The sequence below is a fragment of the Fringilla coelebs genome (assembly GCF_963513975.1).
Source record: "Fringilla coelebs genome assembly, chromosome: 1".
In the NCBI taxonomy this organism is placed as follows: domain Eukaryota; kingdom Metazoa; phylum Chordata; class Aves; order Passeriformes; family Fringillidae; genus Fringilla; species Fringilla coelebs.
The window spans coordinates 153,292,036-153,311,327 of record NC_140028.1 but is presented as its reverse complement, the minus strand read 5'-3'; the positions used below and the strand labels follow the sequence as shown (position 1 = coordinate 153,311,327).

Sequence of the window (19,292 nt, the reverse complement as noted above, 5' to 3'; positions counted from 1 at the left end):
GAGGCTAAGATGAGCCCAGAACCTTTGAAGAAACATGGTCATGCTGCTGCTTCTGGGGAAAAGAGATCTAAGAGGAAGCCAAAGAGAAAGGAAGCATTTTCAGTCTACATTTACAAAGTACTGAAGCAGGTGAGTAAATTTTAAAGCAGGTGAGTTTGTTTTCTGCTAGAAATGGCTTTGTACATAAAGTAACTTCTGCCTGCTGTATGTTAGCACCATAAAGAGCAAGGAAGAAAATTCTGGGTTTCTAGAGAGATGGGGAAAGAAAAAACAGTGTAAGTGCAGGTACAGGAGTGCCCCAGCTGAAGCTTAGAAGTTGAGGGTGTGGATTCTAGGGGTAGTAGAGATAGATCCAGAGCAGAAAGTGTTTCTAGAGGGAATGAGCTCTGCTGCTTAGCTCTGCCTGAAAAAGTAATTTCATAGAAAGTCAGTACAGTAGAAATAGCTGCTTCTGGCCCCCTGCATAGATGCCTGGTGATTTTTGATGGGGAGATGAGAGCATTTTTGGAAGTGGCCATGAGTTTTCTAGGCCATGGCTGTCAGCATGATCCTGTAGATAGGACTTGGAGATGTGGGAGTATTTCCATCCCTCCCAGCCATGATTTTCATGGGGATTGTGAGGAGGCTTCTGCCAGTGCAATCCCCAAACTCCTACAGCGTTATGGGAGCCTGTCCTGGGTTTGAAGTGGCCCATGATTTGAAACCCTCAGGGTGGCAGTTGCAGGTGCCTTTGGAGTCAGAGCGCCCTGGGCCGGGGACCGGAGCTCTGGCTCCCTCCAGGTGCTGGGTGGGTGACACTGAGCTGCTGTTTGGGACCCACCCTGCAGGTGCACCCCGACCTCGCCATCTCCTCCAAGGCCATGAGCATCATGAACTCCTTTGTGCACGACATGCTGGAGCGGCTGGCGGCCGAGGCCTCGCGCCTGGCGCAGTACGGGCGCCGCGCCACGCTCACCAGCCGCGAGGTGCAGGCGGCCGCGCGCCTGCTGCTGCCCGGGGAGCTGGCCAGGCACGCTGTCTCCGAGGGCACCAAGGCTGTCACCAAGTACACCAGCAGCAAGTGACCCCTGGCGACGCCAGCCCGGGCACGCCGTCTTCTGCGGGAGAAGCGTCGGTTCTTATTCAGCTGAAAAAGCAGAACCTCACGTTGTTTGCCTGCAAATAAAAAATGCATAGCAATACAGATCATGTCTTTAATCTCTGCATCACAAATTGTGAGGCAGTTTAAGCTGTGCCCATGGGGATTGTTTGGGAGGGCTGGAAGAACAGCTGCTGTTCGAAAACAACCACATGCAACTAGGAGCAGGGACCACAGGGTGTGCCTGGGCAAAGCTGGGGTTGTTCTGGAAAGCATAGTGGGTTCTCTGCAGTTCTCCAAACTCTTTACTATGGCTTTCAGATTCCTGACTGCTAAAAACTTCTGCTGCCTTTGACTTTCCTGCTGTTCTTCAACTGCTTCCTAACTGTGATGGGTCTCCCCAAGTTATCAGTTTATACTGGTCAGAGTAGATGCTAAATCTTCCTGGGTCAATAGGATCAAATTAGCACTGGGTTCTTCTAATGTTTATAAACTATTTTGAAAGCTGTTTTCCTTTGTTTGGCTGTTTTGGGTTTTTTCTGGTGGGTTGCACAAATGAGAGTTTTTCCTTGTTAGCTGTTTTTGTGTATTGTTTTTGTCGTTTAGTTTGAACTTTGATGGTTTTGTGGTTTTCTTGTTGGGTTTTTTTTCCTTCTGGTGAAAACTTTCTCCTTTTCTGGGATAGGCAGAACTAAAGAAAAATTAGCTTCACTGACAGGAAAAACAAACTGTTTTCTTTCTAGACATGTGGCTATCATCTCTACTTGCTTCCAGTGTCTTTAAAGAGAGCTTTGTCTTGCCGAGCTCTAAACTGGGCTAGGGCTGGGTGTCCTGTGTCCTGCCTTGGATCATCATATTAATGACTGGCTCTCACTGCCTTTCCTTGTATCCCCAAGTGCTTCTCACAGGAGGGATCCAGGGCCCTGAAGGGAGCATGGGCACACTTCTTCTGTCTGTCCATGTGGAGCCTGGCAGCCCATAAGGCTGAGTGCTGTGTCCAGAGCCATGCCCCTGTGGCGGATGGCTTGGCTGCCCTGTAAGCACAACACCTTCCTGGGGTGTGTGGAGCTGCCCTGGATTCCTGCACAGAGCTGCTGCCTCAGGGTCTGTGCTGGAGTGAAGGAAACATGTGGTCCATGTTCTGGCTAGAGGCCATAGAATGGTTTCAGCTGAAAGGGCCCTTAAAGCCCATCCAAGTCCACCTCCCTGCCACAGGCAGGGACACCTTCTGCCAGACCAAGTTGCTCCAAGCCCTGTCCAGCCTGGCTTTGGATGCTTGGGCATCCAGAGCTTCTCTGAAAAGCCTGTTGCAGTGCCTTTTGTCAGCTTCAGGGTGGGACTGGATGCCTGGTTCTAATGTCTTATCTTCACAGCCACTGTCAGGGTAGGGGTACCAGGAGGAACCAGAGCTGTGCTAAGTTTCAAGGTGGCAGTAAAGGGGCAATCCTGGATTTCCCTAGCATGTGAGGTGCTGCTGAGTCTCCTGAGCTGTGACTCTAGTGAGGGCCAGCCTGGCTCAGTAGTGTGGGCCAGACAAGATGTACATATTGCTTCTAGGGAGGGCACAGGAGGCAGCAGCACTGGGCATCTCCCCTTCAGCTCCATCCCTGCTGCTGTAGAGTAGGGCTGGCTGGGGAGATAGTCAAGGGCTGTGCTGGGTGCTCTGTTTCCTTTTGACTGTAGGACAGCATTGAAGAGCAATCTCTTCATTGTGTCTGGCTTGCAAGCCAGAACTGGACTTGAGCAGAGGTGTGGGCTGCACCTCTTTTCCTCCTTCTAGCCCTTGTGGTGGCTGTGCTGTGGGGAGAGGCTGTGTGGCTAGCACTAGGGGCAGAGAGTTGCGGGGATGCTCAGCTGCATGCATGAGTGGGAGGCAGGCCTGGGAGAGTCCAGCCCAAGAGTGGGAGGCCTAAGGTGAGGAGAGGCAAGTTTTGCCTTGATCTATAATTGTGGAAAGGAACTAGGTCCTAAACATACCTGCAAGTGAGATTAAAACATAAATGAGGTTAGATGCTGGAAAACAAAGTGATGATTCAACTTTTTTTTTTTTCCTCTCATAAGAGAGAAAAATAAAGAAAATAGAAAAACAAGGAAAATGCCGAGAATAATTGTCGACAGCACGGGAAAGGGGTGACCACCACCACGGGTCCAGGGCTGGCTTACAGAGTGCAACGGGGGAGATCTGTGTTGGGTGTGATAGGTCTTTCCCTGGTGAGCTCCCTCTGAGAACTGGCAAGCAAGCCAGAGACGGAGCAGAGCCACGGCAGCCAGGCCAGCAGGGTGGGGCATGAAAAGCTTCCCAGGAGCAGCCAGGACAGTCAAGAACAGCAAAGACCGGTGTTTTGTAGATATTGCAGCCCCTGTGGCAGGTTAGGTACATCCTTACAGGGGATGTTGAATGTGGCAAGGCCACAGCCACCTCCTGTCAACAGCAGGCCTGTGGAGATCATCTTCACCTGCTAAAATGTCATTGGCTGCTCCTTAGTATCTGGCGAAGTTTGCCTGATGTATCAAAAGCTTATTATTTGCTTGCCTCGTGTATCACCTATAAGCTCTTTTTTGTGACCTGCAAAGGGGGTGCTTCATTTTCTAAAATAAACCAGTTTCTGTTCGTTGTTGGAGGCAGTTCAAAACTTTAACTTACAGACCTTTATCTTTAAGGAGGCAATAGAGAAAAATTCCTTACTTTTGACTCGTTCGCTACAGCTTATTTCCCTTTCCAGCAGCTCCGGCAGCCGTGCTCTCAGGGATGGGCAGCGCTGAGGAGCCCGGAGCTGCAGTTCTCCTCTTGCCCTGGAGATGGGTCTGTCTGCCTGCCTGAGCTCGGATCCATCCCTGCGGTGTGAGCGGGAGCCCCGCTCGGAGCCGGCTGCCCGGGTCCCTCTGGCTGGGCTCGGATCGGAGCCGGCTGCCTGGGGGCCGTGCCTCTTCCTCCGCCGGCAGCCCAGCTCCCTCGACAGGTGCCTGGCTGGCTCTGTGGATAAAGTGCTGATTTATGAGAAGTCAGAGGCTGTCTCCTGCAGATGTCTGATAGAGTATCGAGTATCGGCTGAGCTCCGGAGGAGTAAGGATTTAAAGCTGTAGGTGCTTGGTTCTCCAGTGCTCCACGTTTGCATCCTGCTTAGTGTCACATCCCCCTCCTCCCCCCACCCCCAACGAAGACCTGAAGAATGGAGTTGGAGATTGGGCTCACATTCCTCTTACTAGATCCCCGCACTTCCTCGGAGATGTGACAGGTAGTGCAGATGCACGGAGGGGCAGAAGGAAGAGGTCGCTCTTGGAATGAGAGAGTTCTGCGTTGAACCTGCTCACACTGTCCCTTTCACATTGCCTGTGCGAGGGGCTCCTCTCTTGCTGCGCAGGAATCCTGCTGCTCCTTTCCCCACAGTTAGTCCCCCTGGAGCTGCCTGGCATGCCTGCACAGGCTGTCATATACAGGGCTGTCTTTTCCCAAGGGCTCACCCTGTGTTAAGTTGATGAGCTCTGCTGAGAGCCATCCCTCAGCTCAACTGCTTTAAGACTGGGCTTGTGGCTCCCATGAGATGTGGGCAAAGTTGGTTTTAGGCTCTGCTGCCCAGTGACAGGGCACTGGTCAGTGTGAGAACAGCTCAGATGTACTCAGGCTGCACTAAAAGCAAAACTTGGAGCCTGTGCAGGCTCTCTTCCAAAGGGTTCTGGGGCTGCCTTGCTCCAGAGGGTCTGTCTTTGTCCAGGTCTGCCTATGTCTTCACAAGTGTCACAGCAAGTTTTTAGTACTGCAACACTAAATCACTCTCATGCTGTATATCCCTGGCCCCACATCTGTGTTCTGACTAACCTATGCATGTCTGTGGGCTAGAAACAATTTTCTTTCTTCGTCCCTTTCTTCAACCTCTCAGAAAGAGCACTATAGTGCTGAATGAGCATTCATGAAAGTATCACCCATGCCTGTGCTCTGTTTTCTGTTCTCTAAGAGAGCAGTGGCTTAAGAGCATGTGCTCTTTCTCTCACACAGAGGAGGAGCAGAAGGCAGAGCATCCCTGAGGTCTGTTAGGAGTGGAGCAGGTTTGAGGAGAGGGAGCCTTTTGGGCAGTGGAGGCTGGCAGCAGTGTGCAGACCCGTGTGTATTCCCCTTGCCATGCAGTGTCCCTTGGCAGCCGTGCTGCCAGGTGGTGCTCCGGTGTCTCATCAGACACTGCTCCAAGCAGCAGAGGCAGGAGCAGCTCGGCACAGGGAGGAAAATGAGCTGGTGATGGATAGCCCTGGCCAAAGCTGTTAAAATATGAACCTCTGGTGTACAGCCGGGGTTCCAGCAATGGACTCACCTTCTCTGTGCTCAGCTGCTCGTATTGGGGATGGTGCTGCTCTGGGGCACTTCCCTTCTCTGTTTGGGCTGGGGCTGGCTGCTGTCTCTGAGGGCTGGCAGCTTGTGGTAGTCTTGGAATCCCTGTGTGGAGGAAAGGAGAGAGGGCATGGTCAAAGGTCAGGCAAGCACTCCCCCATCACCAATGCAGTGTTGCCTGAAGCTCTGTCACCCCGATGCTGCCAGTGTTGTACTGGGACTGAGCATCCATGGCATCCTTGGAGCTCTCTCTACCTGTGTTGTCCCCAGCAAGGTTTGCTAAAAAGAGTTTGTTTCCTTGGGGTTTTGCTCTCTTTTCATGCTCTGTGTGCTCTGGATTCCTACAATAATGCCGCTTTCTTCATCTCCCCTACTCAGGATTGTGCCTGCGGGTGTGGGACATATTCAGACTAAGTCAAAAAGTAAATCTTATGTTGTAACCATAACTTCCAGGGCCATATAAAGGGGGTCAGGAGGCAGCCTTGTTCTCATCCTTGTCCTCTCCCAGTGTAGCCCTGCATTACCTGATGCCAAACTGGGCAGAGACAGGAAGACCTGCTGTCTGGTAAGGTGACCCTGACCTGGAGCCCTGGGGCTGACTCGCAGCGTCCCTGGAGCCTGGAAGCCGCTTTGGGGCTGGAGGTCACTGGGATGGGGACACAAGGTGTGGTCTCACATAAGCAATGCGTGCTGGCCTGGGCTCAGCACAGGTACCAGTGGTGCCCTGTTTGGCCTCCGAGGAAGAGGAGGAGGAGGAAGCTGCCATGTGGCCCCATGCCGGGTGTGGGACTGAAGGAGAGGATGACATGGGCAGAGTGGCCCCATGAGGAATGGCTGCTGCAGGCCACACGCCGTTTTCCCATTAGTGAGTGTTTAGTTCAGCGTTTTAAATAATTGTGTCCTCGGAATGATATTTAAAATCCATTTGGGAGGCAATGAGGCAGGAAAGTGCCTGTGCCATTGTGATGACGCTGCGCGGGCCGTGCCACACATGCATATTACAAACTCGTTACAGGCTCGTCTCCATGCATGCTGCTCCCTCCCCACACAGCCTCCTTCTGAGGCTCTGAATGCCTCTCCCCACCATAGCTGCAGTGCTTGGCCCTATGGAGACATTTATACGACAAGATAGACATGGTGTCCTCTGGGGTGAGGGATAATGCACAGCCAGGTCATGGCACCTGGGTGCTGTCCATGGCAATGGAGGTGTGTGGGCCATGCCTAGTGATGGAACTGTTGTTCAGGGCTCCTGGCTTTCACCTGTGGTTGCTTTCTGACCAGCCCTTGGACTTGTGTCACTGCATGTTCCTGACCCCGAGGCCCCAGGGCTTTCAGCTGGGGTGCTCTGGACACTGTTGGAGGAGTTGTGTCAGCTGTCCTAGGCTGGCTCTGAAGCTGAGGACAAGCCTGTGCCCCTGAAAGCCCATGGCAGATGCACAAGCTGGAGGGACTAGGTGTGAGGGAGCTGATGGAGCAGCAGCAGCGGTTCTGTGGGTGCTGGTTAGCGCTGGCTGGGAGAGTGGCCTTGCTATTCTGTTTCTCTCTGACTGCTGTGTGGGCACCCTCTGTGCCCCCTCAAGCCATGCAAGATAGAAATCCTGTGTGTGAGGACAAGGCAGTATTCACTCCCTATCCTCTTCCTCCTGACCATGTTCAGGCCCTCCTAGCCAGGGGTCTCCCAGCTGTGGTTTTTCTCAGTGCTGCCTTGTGACCAGACATTAGTGGGGTGAGGATGAAAGCCCCAGGTGCACTTAAAGACATGTTGTATTCTGACATTTGCCTCTTTCTCAGTGACCCAGCTGGCTGCTCTTCTGGCTAGGAAAGGGATGGCTCTGGCACCCTTTTCTCTGCCTGCAGCTGAGGACCCTCAGTGCCCTCAATGTCCCTGTGGACTTTCCTACTTGGCACCTGTGGGTGCTGGGCTTGGAGATGCAGAAGGAGGCTGCTTGTATTTTGTGGGTTTGGTGGTTTTTGCTGTTTTTTCCTTTCTGTGTGCGTTTTTTGTTTGTAGTTTTGGGTTGATTGGTTTGTTTGAAGTGGTTTTAGGGATTTTTTTGTTGTTAGCCATGGGAATGGGAGAAAATGTCCAGGGTAGCTGGTGCAGTCAAGGAGGTGCAGACCCAGGTGTGTGAAATGCTGACTGTGAACACATGGCCTGCCCTCAGCCAGCACGCAGGCGTAATGGGTAGGGGATGCCTGCAGGCAGGGCGCGCCTCCCAGGGACCTTTCCTGGATGGCCTTGGGTGCAGGAGCAGTGCTGAGTGAGAGGGGTTGGTTTGGGATTCTGGTCCCAAGCCCCTAGCTGGGTGGAAATTATGGCATTGGTTTCAGGAACAGCACAAGTTGTAAAAACAGGTTGGAGAAGAACTAAGAGTTCTTAGTTTGTCCTTTTCCTCTTCTCTTAGGGAATCCAGACTTCCTGTACTCAAGTTCCCCAAGTCAGGGCTGCTGCTCTGAGCCCCTCACCTGACTGGAGGGGACTCTGAAGCTCATGTATGGGTTTCACAGTGGAGCTGGAGATGCAGCCACTGCATCCTTCAGGAGAACAATGTGCTCCCAGCCCAGCACCAGGGGATGCTGCACTGGCACAGAGCAGCTGGGCTGAGGCAATGGAAATGTTGGGCATGATCCCAGTCCTGGGACTGGTTCACAGACACTCTTCAGCTTCAAGGTTCTTACATAACTCTTTGCTCTGCTCTGGAAACAGCTTCCAACAGGAACACAAGCAAAGTCTGGTTCCTTGTTTGATCAGCACCTCCAGCCACACCACAAAGAACTTGATTACAGTTTGGGACCAATGTGACAATGTTGTACAAGCTGTTTTTCTCAGGGCTCCCCTCTCTGCCCTTCTGTATCCTGCCCAGCCCTGTGGGCAGCCAGCCTTGCTGCCCTGGGGAAGGGCTGATTCTCAGAGCAGTGTGTGGTACTTCTCAGGGTCTTTTGGTTCCTGTGGAGCTGCCTGTGGGGAAGAGCTCTGTCCTTGGGACTTTATGACTTCTGACTCCGAGTCTAATCCAGGCCTTTCCCAAATTCCCCTCTCCCACCTGCCTCCCTGCCGTGGTAGCCCCACCTTGCTCTGACTCTCTCTCAGTGGGAGCAGTGTGTGGAGCAGGGGCTCTCTGCAGAGCCACAAGCACAAAGAGCATTTCCAGGCCGCCTGCCATCCCTCCCCTGTGCCTAGTCCGTGCTGGTGATTGTGCCCAGCAGCTGAAAATAAGCTCTTGGAAGAAGGGGAGGTGGTGATGAGGAGCTGCCAAGCCAGGCTATTTATACTGGGTGATTCAGGCCTCTGCCTGAGTCCAGCCAGATGCAGGGGAGCTGGAACCCAGGAGCAGCCTGCAAAGGACAAACCCTTGACCAAGAGGGTCTTTGCTGTAATAACTCATTTACTGTGTGGCTCAGACTTCTCTGGTGAGTTACCTGTGATGGACAGCACCTCCCCTCTCCGCTCTGCCCCTCAGCGTCTGCTGCAGCCGGCTCCCTGGAAGGATTCCTGCAGCGTGAAGTCCCAGCACAGTGAGCACAGCCTGAGCCCAGATGGCTGGGGACACCAGCACAGCCGCCTGGAGCCACTGCAGTGCCAGGATCTGCTGGTCCAGAATGCACTCTTCACTGGAGACCTGGACATGGTGCAGAAGTACTTCACCAAGAGCTCAGCCATCAATCTCATCATCGAGACCAGGGGCGATGAGCTGCGCTGGACTAGCAGAAAACGTGGTGGGTATGAGGGGCTGGGACGTGGGGGGGATAGAAAATGCCCAGGATGGGGTCCAAGGATAGGGCTCAGGCACCTGAGAAAAATATTGAAAGGAATCCCCAGTGGTGGAAGAAGGACTTGAGAACAACTTTAGTGTGAGGAAGGAAGCCTCTAAGGCTGTACAACAAGTAGTAGTAGGCTTGTTGAAGGTGGCATGAGGCAGATCTATGGGGAAATAATGAGAATAGGGCCCCTGGAAGAGTTGCTGGAGAAGCACATCCTCTGCTTACAGAACTGTCCTGTAAGAGATTGCTGGGGTGGATGTGAAATACATGTGAGGTGGGGAGTGTGCATGGGTGAAGAGGCATCAGAATGCTGCTCTGTTCCATGACATAGATTTGACCAGGGGAGCAGAAATCCAGTCTATGAGAAAGATGGTGGAAGCAAGTTTTCCTCAGTGACAGAAGGCAGGAGCTAATCATTCCTGGTGCTTCTTTCCATCTGTACATCTCACTTGTCGATCTCTACCTTGTCCAGGCACATCTTGGGGCAACCACACATGCTTTCACACTCTCTGGTCCCTTTTACTTGCCTTCTCATCAGCATGGTCTATAAGCTCCTCAGAAAGCAGGGCAGCTGGTGTGTGTGCTCAAGGTATAGGTGTGCTGGGCAGCCTGGATGTGCCCTTGCTCTTGCTGCTGTCCCCTGGTGACCTGGTGCAGGCAGACTCCCAGAATTTAAGAATGTCAGGTGGGGAAGGCCTTTAACTTATTCGTCCTGGATTAGGGCAAATTTGGGAAAGAGCCTCCTCAACAGAAGGCTGGTGCAAAAGCCACCCATAGGAGAATGCAAGAGCTGTTGATGAAACTGCTTTCCCAGGGGAGCATGTCCTGATGCTGAGACAGACAACAGCCTTCTGTGGGGATCCACTCCAGCTAGAGACAAATAGGGTGTGTGGGCTTGCCAATGCACATGCTGCTACTTGAGAGCTGCGAAGATTATTTACTCAGTTGCAAGATTTGTAAGACCCGGGTTTTGAATTGTTACAGTCTACTTAGGAATGAAATCACTGAAGGTGTTACCTTTTGTATAAGTGAGATCATTTGTCAGTAAAATACGGATTGGGTGTGGTAATTCCTGTCTTGTGCCAGGCTGGCAGACACTGGAGCAGCCAGTCTCTCTGCTGGTAAAGGTTTGTGCCCAGAGAAAATGGAACAATGTGAAACGACCTCATCCAGAAATTTTTCTAATCAACAAAGTTTCAAGACATGAAAAACCCAGCCAAACAAGATCATTCATCAAGCACAGAGCAAAAATGTGCTGCCAAATTTGTCAGATAGGAATACAGAACAAAAACCAAAACAAACCTTCACGCTACCCGAGGCTTGTCTCTGTGTCTCACTGACTGCATAGGGACAGGTTCCCAGAACTGAGTCACCTTAACAGTAGGTTCTAGTGACCTTGTCCTTCCCAGATCACCTCGCTGGTATTTTACGGTGCCCAGAGGAAGAGTAAACTGTCTGATGTCACTGGAACTTACACCACTTTCTGCCTCCCTGGTGCGTGACTGGGAACCTCAGGCTTCCATGGGATACCTGCTTAGATCCTTGGGTAAATAGAGGGTCCCATCAGGTGAGAACATCTGCCAGGGACTTCCCTTTACCTTTTTTTAGGCTACATTTCAGTTAGACAAGGTGAAGTTTGCACACACAAAGCAAACTGGATACTGTCCGCATAGAACTTGCTCATTCACTTTCATTACTGAGAAGGGTAAAGTTCCCTGTCTTACACTCTGCTCTGGTCCTCTGGTGATTGTTGCTTGGTGGTCTGTTGGGGTGACTTAACTGGTGTTTAGCTGCATGATCTGAGTAGTTCCATGACACAAAATTAGACTGAACTCTACTAGCCTTCCAAGCAGTTTGACATGTTCTCTAGATCACATGGAGTGAACAATATGTGCACGGTGCTACTGCCACTGAGCAGGGCGTGCTCTTCTGTGACCCAGGCGGGCAGGCTGGCTGTGTGCAGACAAGTGGGCTCAGAGGAAGACACCAGCTCAGGTGACAGCACTGCAGTGAGCAGCCAAGCCAGGGGAGAGTCTGAGGACTGAAAGGGAGCACCAAAGCTATCGGGGGCTCTGTGCAAGGCTGGATATCAAGAAAGAGGAGGAAATGTGGGGGGTCTAAAGGATAATTACCTCCAATTTTTCCCATCCATGTACCTATTTCTACCATTTCTTTGGCTCTGATTAAAAATAGCTGTCCTGTAGCTTGTTTAAAAATCTTCCTAGTGCCAATGGCTCAGGTGCAACTGGTAGATGGGTGCGCAGTGATGGAGACGTGTGGAGCCAAGGGGGGAACAAAGGCATGGAGAAGTGTGTGGAGCTGCTGGGGTCATGCTGTTGTGGTCAGGGCAGCACTGGGCAACACGCTGAGTAGGCATGAAACCATTTCCCTCTCTGTTGTCTTAGTGATGTCTCGACCCCATTTCTACCCTTCAAGCTCCCCTGCGCTTCCTGAAGGTTTCCCCTTCACAGCAGGGCACTGCTGAGGTACCACTGCCTGAGTGGAGAGCCTTTATCAGCCTCTTGGCCCCAGTGTTTGGTCACAAGGTTTCCCAGAATAGAACAGCTGAGACTTGAGCTGTGCCCAGCCTGAGCCAGAGAGGGGTGTGACGTGTTCCCCCTCCCTGCGGAACACCCTGGGCTGGCAGGCAGGCAGACTCTCAGCCCAAACAAGGCTGCTGGTGGGGCTGTGCCTCAGAGCCCGGCTGGGTGCACCAGCAGGTCCTGTCCTGCTCTCTGAGGACAGTCTGCTTGGGTACTATGGGCAGCACCACAGGCAGAAGAGACAAGAGCCAGGAGCCCATCCGCACACAGCATGCACATGGCCCTGCCCAGGTGTTCTGGCAGGCCCTGCTGGCTGGGGATCAGGGCACCATAGCCAAGATTCTCACAGATCCTCAGAACGACCTGAGCCCCAGCACTGTGTTTGACACCAGTGACCTGGAAGAGTGGAAGAATTACCGCTTCAACCCCCGTGGGCTGAGTACGGGGAGCTGCTGTGGGGCTCAGCTGCTGTGGGGCTCAGCTGCTGTGGGGCTCAGCTGCTGTGGGGCTCAGCCTGTCCTCTGCGCTGTGGGGCTCAGCCTGTGCTGTGTGCTGTGGGGCATAGCTGCTCCTGGGGTTCTGGGTTACGGGTGCTCCTTGGTTTGCAGGGTGCCCCTTGGTAACGGGAACAGGAGCACAGGGATGTGGTCGGGTTCTCCTGTGTTCCTTGTGGAAAGGGGTTCCTGTTGCTGAGAGCACAGGGTGCCTCCAGGAAACCTGGTCCCTCCCACAGGGATTGTATCAAGTGCTCGGGAGCTGCTCTGTGTGCAGCCTGCTGTGGGCTCCCACTTTGGGTTGTGCCAGACTGTCACAACATGGGTTAGACCTTTGAGATGGTCCTGTCACAACAGGACAGCCTGTGATGGCTGTCACAACATGAGATAGACCTTTGAGACATGTGGTTTGAACACATGGTTTGAAACTCACTCGTGTTTTCCCCCTGGGAAACACAGGTGACATAGTGCCTCTGCAAGAAGGAGCTGAGAGGATGTAGTGTGGAACACACCATGCAATCTGGGATGTCTCCAGCTCAGTCTGGGTAGGCAATAAGAAGCACAGTTTAAGGAGATTTTTCCTGTAGCATCTGCAGGCTGTTAGCAGAAAGCACCGGCTCAGCGGTGGTTTGTGCTGGGTCAGCATCTTTGAGAGCTGGCACATTTCAGCCCCTTGCTATCTCCTAGGCTCTAGATGTCCAGCTCTGCTGTAGCTTGTTGTCTGCACCCTGCTCAGAGCTTGTTTGAGTCCCCTGTGTGTGCAGCAGTTGGCTCTGACACCTTTCTGCTGCCTGGTTCCTTGTGTTTATGGTGCTTCACATGCGGTGTTTGGCCCAGCCACCTCACACCATCAGCCCTGCTCGAGCCCCAGACCCTTCATCTGCTGCGCCCCGACCGTGTACCCCCGGTGAAGGGCACAGTGCCCAGAGCAGCCTCTGCTGCGGGCTGCTGCTCCCTGGAGCTCCCTGTCTGCACGGCTGTGGGAGCCTTCCAGAGATCTCTGCCTGGGGGGCCAGTCCAAATGCAGGGATCTTGCAGGGAAGGGACTTGATGGCCCTATGAGGGGAAACACCCGTCCCTCAGGGGGATGTACCTCAAGGAAAAGGGCAGGCCTTTGTGCACCGCGGCTGGATGTGGCTCCCTGAGCTCTCTTCCCCGCAGGACTGTGGTCGCTGAGCTACGAGCAGGAGCTGACCACGCCGCTGCACATCACGGCGGGCCGGGGCTACACGGAGTGCCTGCGGCTGCTGCTGCTGCGCGGCGCCGCCGTGGACCTGGCGCCGGGGGGCAGGACGGCCCTGCACGAGGCCTGCGCGGCCGCCAGCGCCGGCTGCGTGCGGCTGCTGCTCGGCGCCGGGGCCGACCCCGAGGCCGTCTCCGAGCAGGGCTACAGGCCCCTGCACCTCTGCAAGAGCTCCGTCTCCATCGGGTGAGTCCTGCCGGGGGCAGCAGCCAGCCTCCCGCCCCCTCGAGCCTAATCCCGTGTGGGAGGGGTCCCTCCTCACCCCCGAGGGTGGGCTGGTGGGTGCAGAACGGGGCTGGCCCTGGTGCCTGCTCCTGCCCCGAGGTCCAGCAGGTGACTGCAAGGCCGTGTCCTTAGCAGGTGCAGCTGAGAGCCAGTGGTCACGCTGTAATGTTCGGGTGTTCCCGTGCAGATCCGCTGTGCATGCGAGCAGGCATGAGGTGTGACAACACTTAAGAGGTCTGTGCAGAGTTAGCTGAAATTAGGGTGACAGCATCTCTGCTCACCAGTCATCCTGGCTTAAAAACAGTGCTCCAGGGCATGAGGAGCAGGGGTTTTCGGATTCTGGGGAAAGGCTGGGATGGTACAGATGTAGGAGCTGGGAGGCAGGATGGGAGGTGGAGATGAGGCATGGTCAGCAAGTCGCCTTGGCCCGCACAGGTGTGTCCAGCAGCTGCTGCAGCACGGTGCCAGTGTGAACAGTCAGACGGAGGAGGAGCAGGACACGGCACTGCATGTGGCATCACGGCACGGCCTGGCAGAGCACGTCCAGCTGCTTCTGCACCACGGGGCTGAACTGGAGGTGAGGAACAAGGAGGGGCAAACACCGCTGAATGCTGCCTGTGCCCAGCACCATCAGCCCCAGGACATGGACCGCTACTACCGGGTGTGCCAGCTGCTGGTGGAGAGCGGTGCCAGCGTCAACGCCGAGGACCGGGACCGGCAGCGCCCGCTGCACCTGGCCTGCAAGAATGCCAACGCTCAAATCGCAGAGTTACTGCTGGCCCGGGGTGCCAATGTCAATGTCATGAACTACGGTGGCAACACGGCCTTGCACAACATCCTGCAGGTGGCTGCCTACAAGCGGGAGCATCACCCGGAGCAGGTGGTGCGAGTGCTGCTCAACCACGGCGCCGTCCGCGTCTGGCCAGGCTCCCTGCTCAAGGTGTGTGGAGTGGATGGGAGGGGAAGGCTGTGAGCAGCACCAGGGCCCCCCTGGGCCCTCCTGTCACAGCAGGGCTTGTTCCAAGGCAGCCTGTTTGCTGTCCTGCCCTGCTCTGCCCAGGGCCTGGGAAGAGAGAACTGCCATTATTGGCATGGGAATCCCTGATGCTTTCTCCTGGGGTGTGTTTTGCTGTAGTACTGTCCTGCTTTTGTCTGCTAAAATGTGTGGACAGCACTCACCCAGTTTCCATAATTACTTGCTCTGGAAATTGTTGGTCCTTTTTCTCTGGAGGTGTTTCTTCTCAGGGGCACACCCTCCAGCTCCTGCTGTCTCTGCAAGACACCCGTAGACAAAGGGTTAATTTCCTGTCTTAATTCCTGAGCACTGCAATAATTACCCAGCCCGGAGATCAGCAGATTGCTCTCCCCTTTGGGAAAATACAGGAAAATCAACAATTAACACTAATTAATCTCCTATTAACGCCAGATAATGAGGATCACTGGTACAGCCAGAATAGACTCTGACAGCTACTGCTGGCCTGGGCCATGGGGAGTGGCAGCCCGGAGCCAGGGAAATCTGTCTCTGAGCAGCTTTGCCTGGGTGGGGTGCTCTCCAAAGGCTGCACTGTTGCTAGGTGCATGGCACTGGTGTGTCACCTGCACCTACACCAACGTGAGACATACCAGAGATGTTGTACAAATATCTGTGAAGTCCTCTGTGGTTCTGTGCCACCCTTGACATAGGCCCAGCACTGCTCTAGACACAGGTACAGATGTCTCTGCAGCCGTGCACCCAAGAGGCACGATCCTGCATCCCTGAGCTCCCAGTGTGGCTCTCAAAAGAGGCATGGTGTGCTGTGCTCTCTCTGATCACAAAATGAATGCCAGTCCCTGCCCTGGAATGGCTCATGCTCTAACTACTGCAATGGGAGGTAGGGAGTCTGGTGTAAAGCAGAGTGTTGTTGTTTATGAGCTCCTTGCAGCTGGTGGAGATCATCACCCCAGCCATGCATGACGGTCCCTGTGTCTGAGGAGGAGCTGTGGGTTGTGCTGAAGGCAGCCATGCTGTGCATGTTGAGTGATGGCTCAACCCTCCTCTTTGCAAGGAGGGATGCACTGGTCTTCATATCTGCAGTGGTTTTTCTCTCCTGGGTCAGCATGAGGGAAGGACAGGAGTTCACCAGACTTACTATATCTGGATTGAGCAGTACTTTAGGAGGTGACAGTGGGGCTTGCAGGATCTTGCCAAATGATGGTGATCACCTGCTCTTGATGCCTTGAGTTTTAGCTTTCATATTTTCCGGATTCTGTACTGCATTAGTATATATAACTCTGAACTTTATATAAAGTGTTAGCAAGCTCTCTTCACAGCTCAGTCAGACAAAACAATCCTTTTCTAGCCCAAGAACCAAGGATACCATTACAGCTTCAGGCCCAAAACGTGTAAACAGTGAACTGAGGAGAGCAAACTGGGAGGATGGGGCTGCCTAACCTGAAGCTGTAATTGGACAATTAACCCAAATATGTAAATGGACCAAAACTTATAAAAATACGAAAACTTGTGACTTGGAGTCCATCTTGGGTGTAGCCTCAGCCAGGCTCTTGTACTGCCCAAGGTGCATCCTTTGAAGGCCTTTTTGATCAATCCCTGCTTTATTCCTTTAACACTGTCCAGCCCCTGTTCCAGGTGGCCTCTCAAGGCATCTCTCTGTTCCTGGCCAGGTGCTGCGGTGCTGCCACAGCTGCCCGCGTGTCATCGAGGCCCTGGTGAACAGCTACAGCCACGTGCGTGTCTCTGAGGACTGGCTGGCAGCAGTTCCAGCTGAGGTGGTACAGGTAAGGGAACCAGTGCTGGCTGCTGCTGAGGAACATGTGTCCAGGCTCTGATGGGCTGCAGGGGCATCTCAGCCTGGAGGGGGTTGGGCAGAGCTGGGGCTGGCCAGGGGGGTTGCAGGCACAGGGATGGTGCTGCTGGGGGTGGGGAGGATGCTCCATAGTGAGGCAAGTGGATGTCTGGTTCTACCTCTGGTCCCAGGGTGATATCTTCAGCTGTGCATGCCTCTGGTCCTTTTTTTTCTCTCTGTAGAAATACCCATGTTTCTACCAGTCCCTTTTCTCCCTGGGGCACAGACCTCGCTCCTTGCAGCACCTGGCTCGCTGCACGCTCAGGAGCCTCCTGGAAGGCCGGCTGCTGCTGGTACTGTCCCAGCTGCATCTGCCCAGTGCCCTGCACCAGTTCCTGCTGCTTGGCTTCGAGGACGTTCTCTACTAGGGATGGCAGTTCCAGTCCTGCTGTGCCTTTCTGTGCAGACGTTCCACCCCGCCAATGCAGTCTGTGCTTTTGCAGCTCCCCCCTTCCCCTCACCCCATCCTGCCTGGCCACATCAGCCCCCTTTGCCAAGCTTGCTGCTGTGTCCAGTCCCAGCCAGCCCTGTGCTCTGCATCATGCACCTGTTTTGGAGTGTTCTGGTTGTCCATACTAATCCAGACAGACTCCAGACTAACAAAAGGAGGTATGGGAATTAGGGAATTTTGTGGTACAAGGAGCAAAGACACTGCATGGATCACAGGCTTAGTAGTAGGATACCAGTTTCCCTATCCCAAATCCAAATACCCTAGCCTGTACTAGGCAGCTCTGGTGTCCTGGATGATTGCTGTGGTCCTGTCTTTTGTCAAGTTGCTTGGTCTGTACCCAAAGGTGTTTGGAATAAATCCTGTTCTTTATATCCACCTAAGCATGACTTCTTCATTTCTTTGAAGACTGTCCTGACAGAGCTCACCTGACATGCCAAGGGGGGTGGCATGTGCACTCAGACCTGTGCACCCACCTGCTTCTCAGAAGGAAATGTGTGGTAGGTGTTCAATCAAACCCCTTTCGTGAAGGTACAATGTCTGGGTTTCCTGGCTCAGGAGCTTGGGGCAGGGTGGCCGTGCTTGTGCAGCACTGAGGACCTCAGTGCTGGTGGGAAGGAATGTGTCCTGGGACTGCTGCTCCCCTGGGCAGAGAGCACCTAGGGCACGGTGCAGGGTCACACTGCCTGGACTGCACCACCCCCTTGACAAGGTGAAGGGAAGTGTTTTATCCTGTGACATAAGACACAGAAAGCACTATCCATCCTTTAAAGATGTGCTGTAAGCAAGCTCCGTTACTGCCTCTGGCTCAAGGAGTGCCTGAGCACCACAGCTGTGGCTGGCACAGGTGCCCAGGGCAGTGGGTCCCTCCTCCTGCTGCACTTGCTCTGCCTGGCCTCTCCTCATGGCTACAGCAACAGCAGGACTCTGCAACATGCAGCTCTGAGGAGAAAGCTGTGTGACAGACCCAGAGGTGCTCTCTGCTCCTGCCTCTCTGGGCTGCAGCTCTGTGCCCTCAGCCCTGCTGCTCTGAGGACATGAGCCCAAAACCACACTGAGAGGTTGATCCTGCTGCTCCTAATGTGCCTGCACTGCTGATGTGCCACAGCAGGAATGCTAACAGGGATGTGTTGATGTGCTATAGGTGCACACAAGGTGCCTGGAAGCACTTGTGCCTGCCTCTATGTAGCTGCTATTGCAGCATGGAGACGGTATATCTTAGGATATGTGCTTTATGACACATGGGCAGAGAGATGAGGTGTTGGCTTGGGGTGACCACAACCATCTGCAATACTGGGATGAAGTGTACAGGGGAGCCAAAGTTTTTGAAATACATGGATGATGGCCTGCCCTCTCACCATGGACCAGTGGTGCATTTCCCTTGCACCAGTGTAGGAACACAGTCTAAAGTTACCTTCCTTCCTGCTGGCTGAACCTGCTTGTCTGCTCAGGTCATCTCTTTATGTGATCAGGGCCAGTGATCTTGTTCCCAAAGTCTAATCACCACTTTAGAGAGTTCATTTTTACCCAGATGATGTCTGCGAGTGAAGGAGGAACAGAAACAGGAAGGTCTGTCCTTTCTGGTGGCAGCACAATCTGGGATTGCCTCAGCCTGACCTGGTGTCCTGCTCAGCAGGCAGCCTGCAAAGCAGCACACCTGGACAGGTATATCATCCCTCTCTCCAACATTGTCCCTATGCCTGCATTAACTTGTGCTCAGTAATGCATGCTCAGCCCTAATAATATCTCCTTAGAACAGGGAAGTGTTGAATTTCATAGTTTGCTTTATTTTGCAGTTGTTACTTGTGGCTGTTAGGCTGTTCCCTGGGTCTCACTGGTTGCTGTTGTTAGTTCTGAGGCTGCTCTGCACTGGCTGATGTAGGCAGCTCCAGCTCTTCCAGTGGGAAGAGGTGAACACACAGGGTCTGGTTTCTGCAAAGGCAGAGGCAGATGGAGCTCTGGCACATGCTAGTCCTTCCTGGACGAAGGTGGCCCAGACAGGCACCCGCTGCAACAAAGGACCCACAGTGGGGCTGCAGGTACATTTCCAGGGCTCCTCTCAAAGCCACCAGATTTGCAGACAGAGTATCCTGGTGTGCCTGGGAGGGCTGAGGTCAGGTGTGTGGAGAGAGGAACAGGTCATGCCTGGCCACATATCTTCAGAAACTGAATTTTTTCTGTACTCCTACCAAAACTGAAAGGGGCATGAGTTCATTATGCATAAGGATACTGGATAACAGTCTTCTAGGAATGTGAGCCTGGTAGGAAAAGGGGAGAACCTTTTACAGCCCAACCAATGCAACTGGTGGGGAAAAAACTAAACCAAATCTAACCC

At 53.6% G+C, this 19,292-nt stretch overlaps 2 protein-coding genes across 2 annotated transcripts; both read left to right on the top strand.

Annotated features, from left to right (window-relative positions):
• Positions 1–9: 9 nt before the first annotated feature.
• On the top strand, positions 10–1,064 carry H2BK1 (H2B.K variant histone 1; the record flags this gene model as incomplete). The annotated part of the gene is made up of 2 exons (XM_084216239.1): positions 10–129; positions 828–1,064. The coding sequence occupies 2 exons, from the start codon at positions 10–12 to the stop codon at positions 1,062–1,064; spliced, it is 357 nt and encodes a 118-aa protein (XP_084072365.1).
• A 7,642-nt stretch (positions 1,065–8,706) lies between these two features.
• Positions 8,707–17,335, top strand: ASB10 (ankyrin repeat and SOCS box containing 10). The gene is made up of 5 exons (XM_084212115.1): positions 8,707–9,116; positions 13,360–13,627; positions 14,102–14,606; positions 16,328–16,441; positions 16,692–17,335. Exons 1-5 carry the CDS (start codon positions 8,825–8,827, stop codon positions 16,875–16,877), a joined length of 1,365 nt encoding a protein of 454 aa, XP_084068241.1. The 5' UTR covers positions 8,707–8,824; the 3' UTR covers positions 16,878–17,335.
• Positions 17,336–19,292: the final 1,957 nt, after the last annotated feature.

Bases quoted from the DNA above. Each gene is read 5' to 3' on its own strand.
- ASB10 (XM_084212115.1), top strand. From the start codon at position 8,825: ATGGACAGCACCTCCCCTCTCCGCTCTGCCCCTCAGCGTCTGCTGCAG. The intron at 13,628-14,101 runs GTGAGTCCTGCC...TGGCCCGCACAG, and splicing joins AAGAGCTCCGTCTCCATCGG to GTGTGTCCAGCAGCTGCTGC. The intron at 14,607-16,327 runs GTGTGTGGAGTG...GTTCCTGGCCAG, and splicing joins GGCCAGGCTCCCTGCTCAAG to GTGCTGCGGTGCTGCCACAG.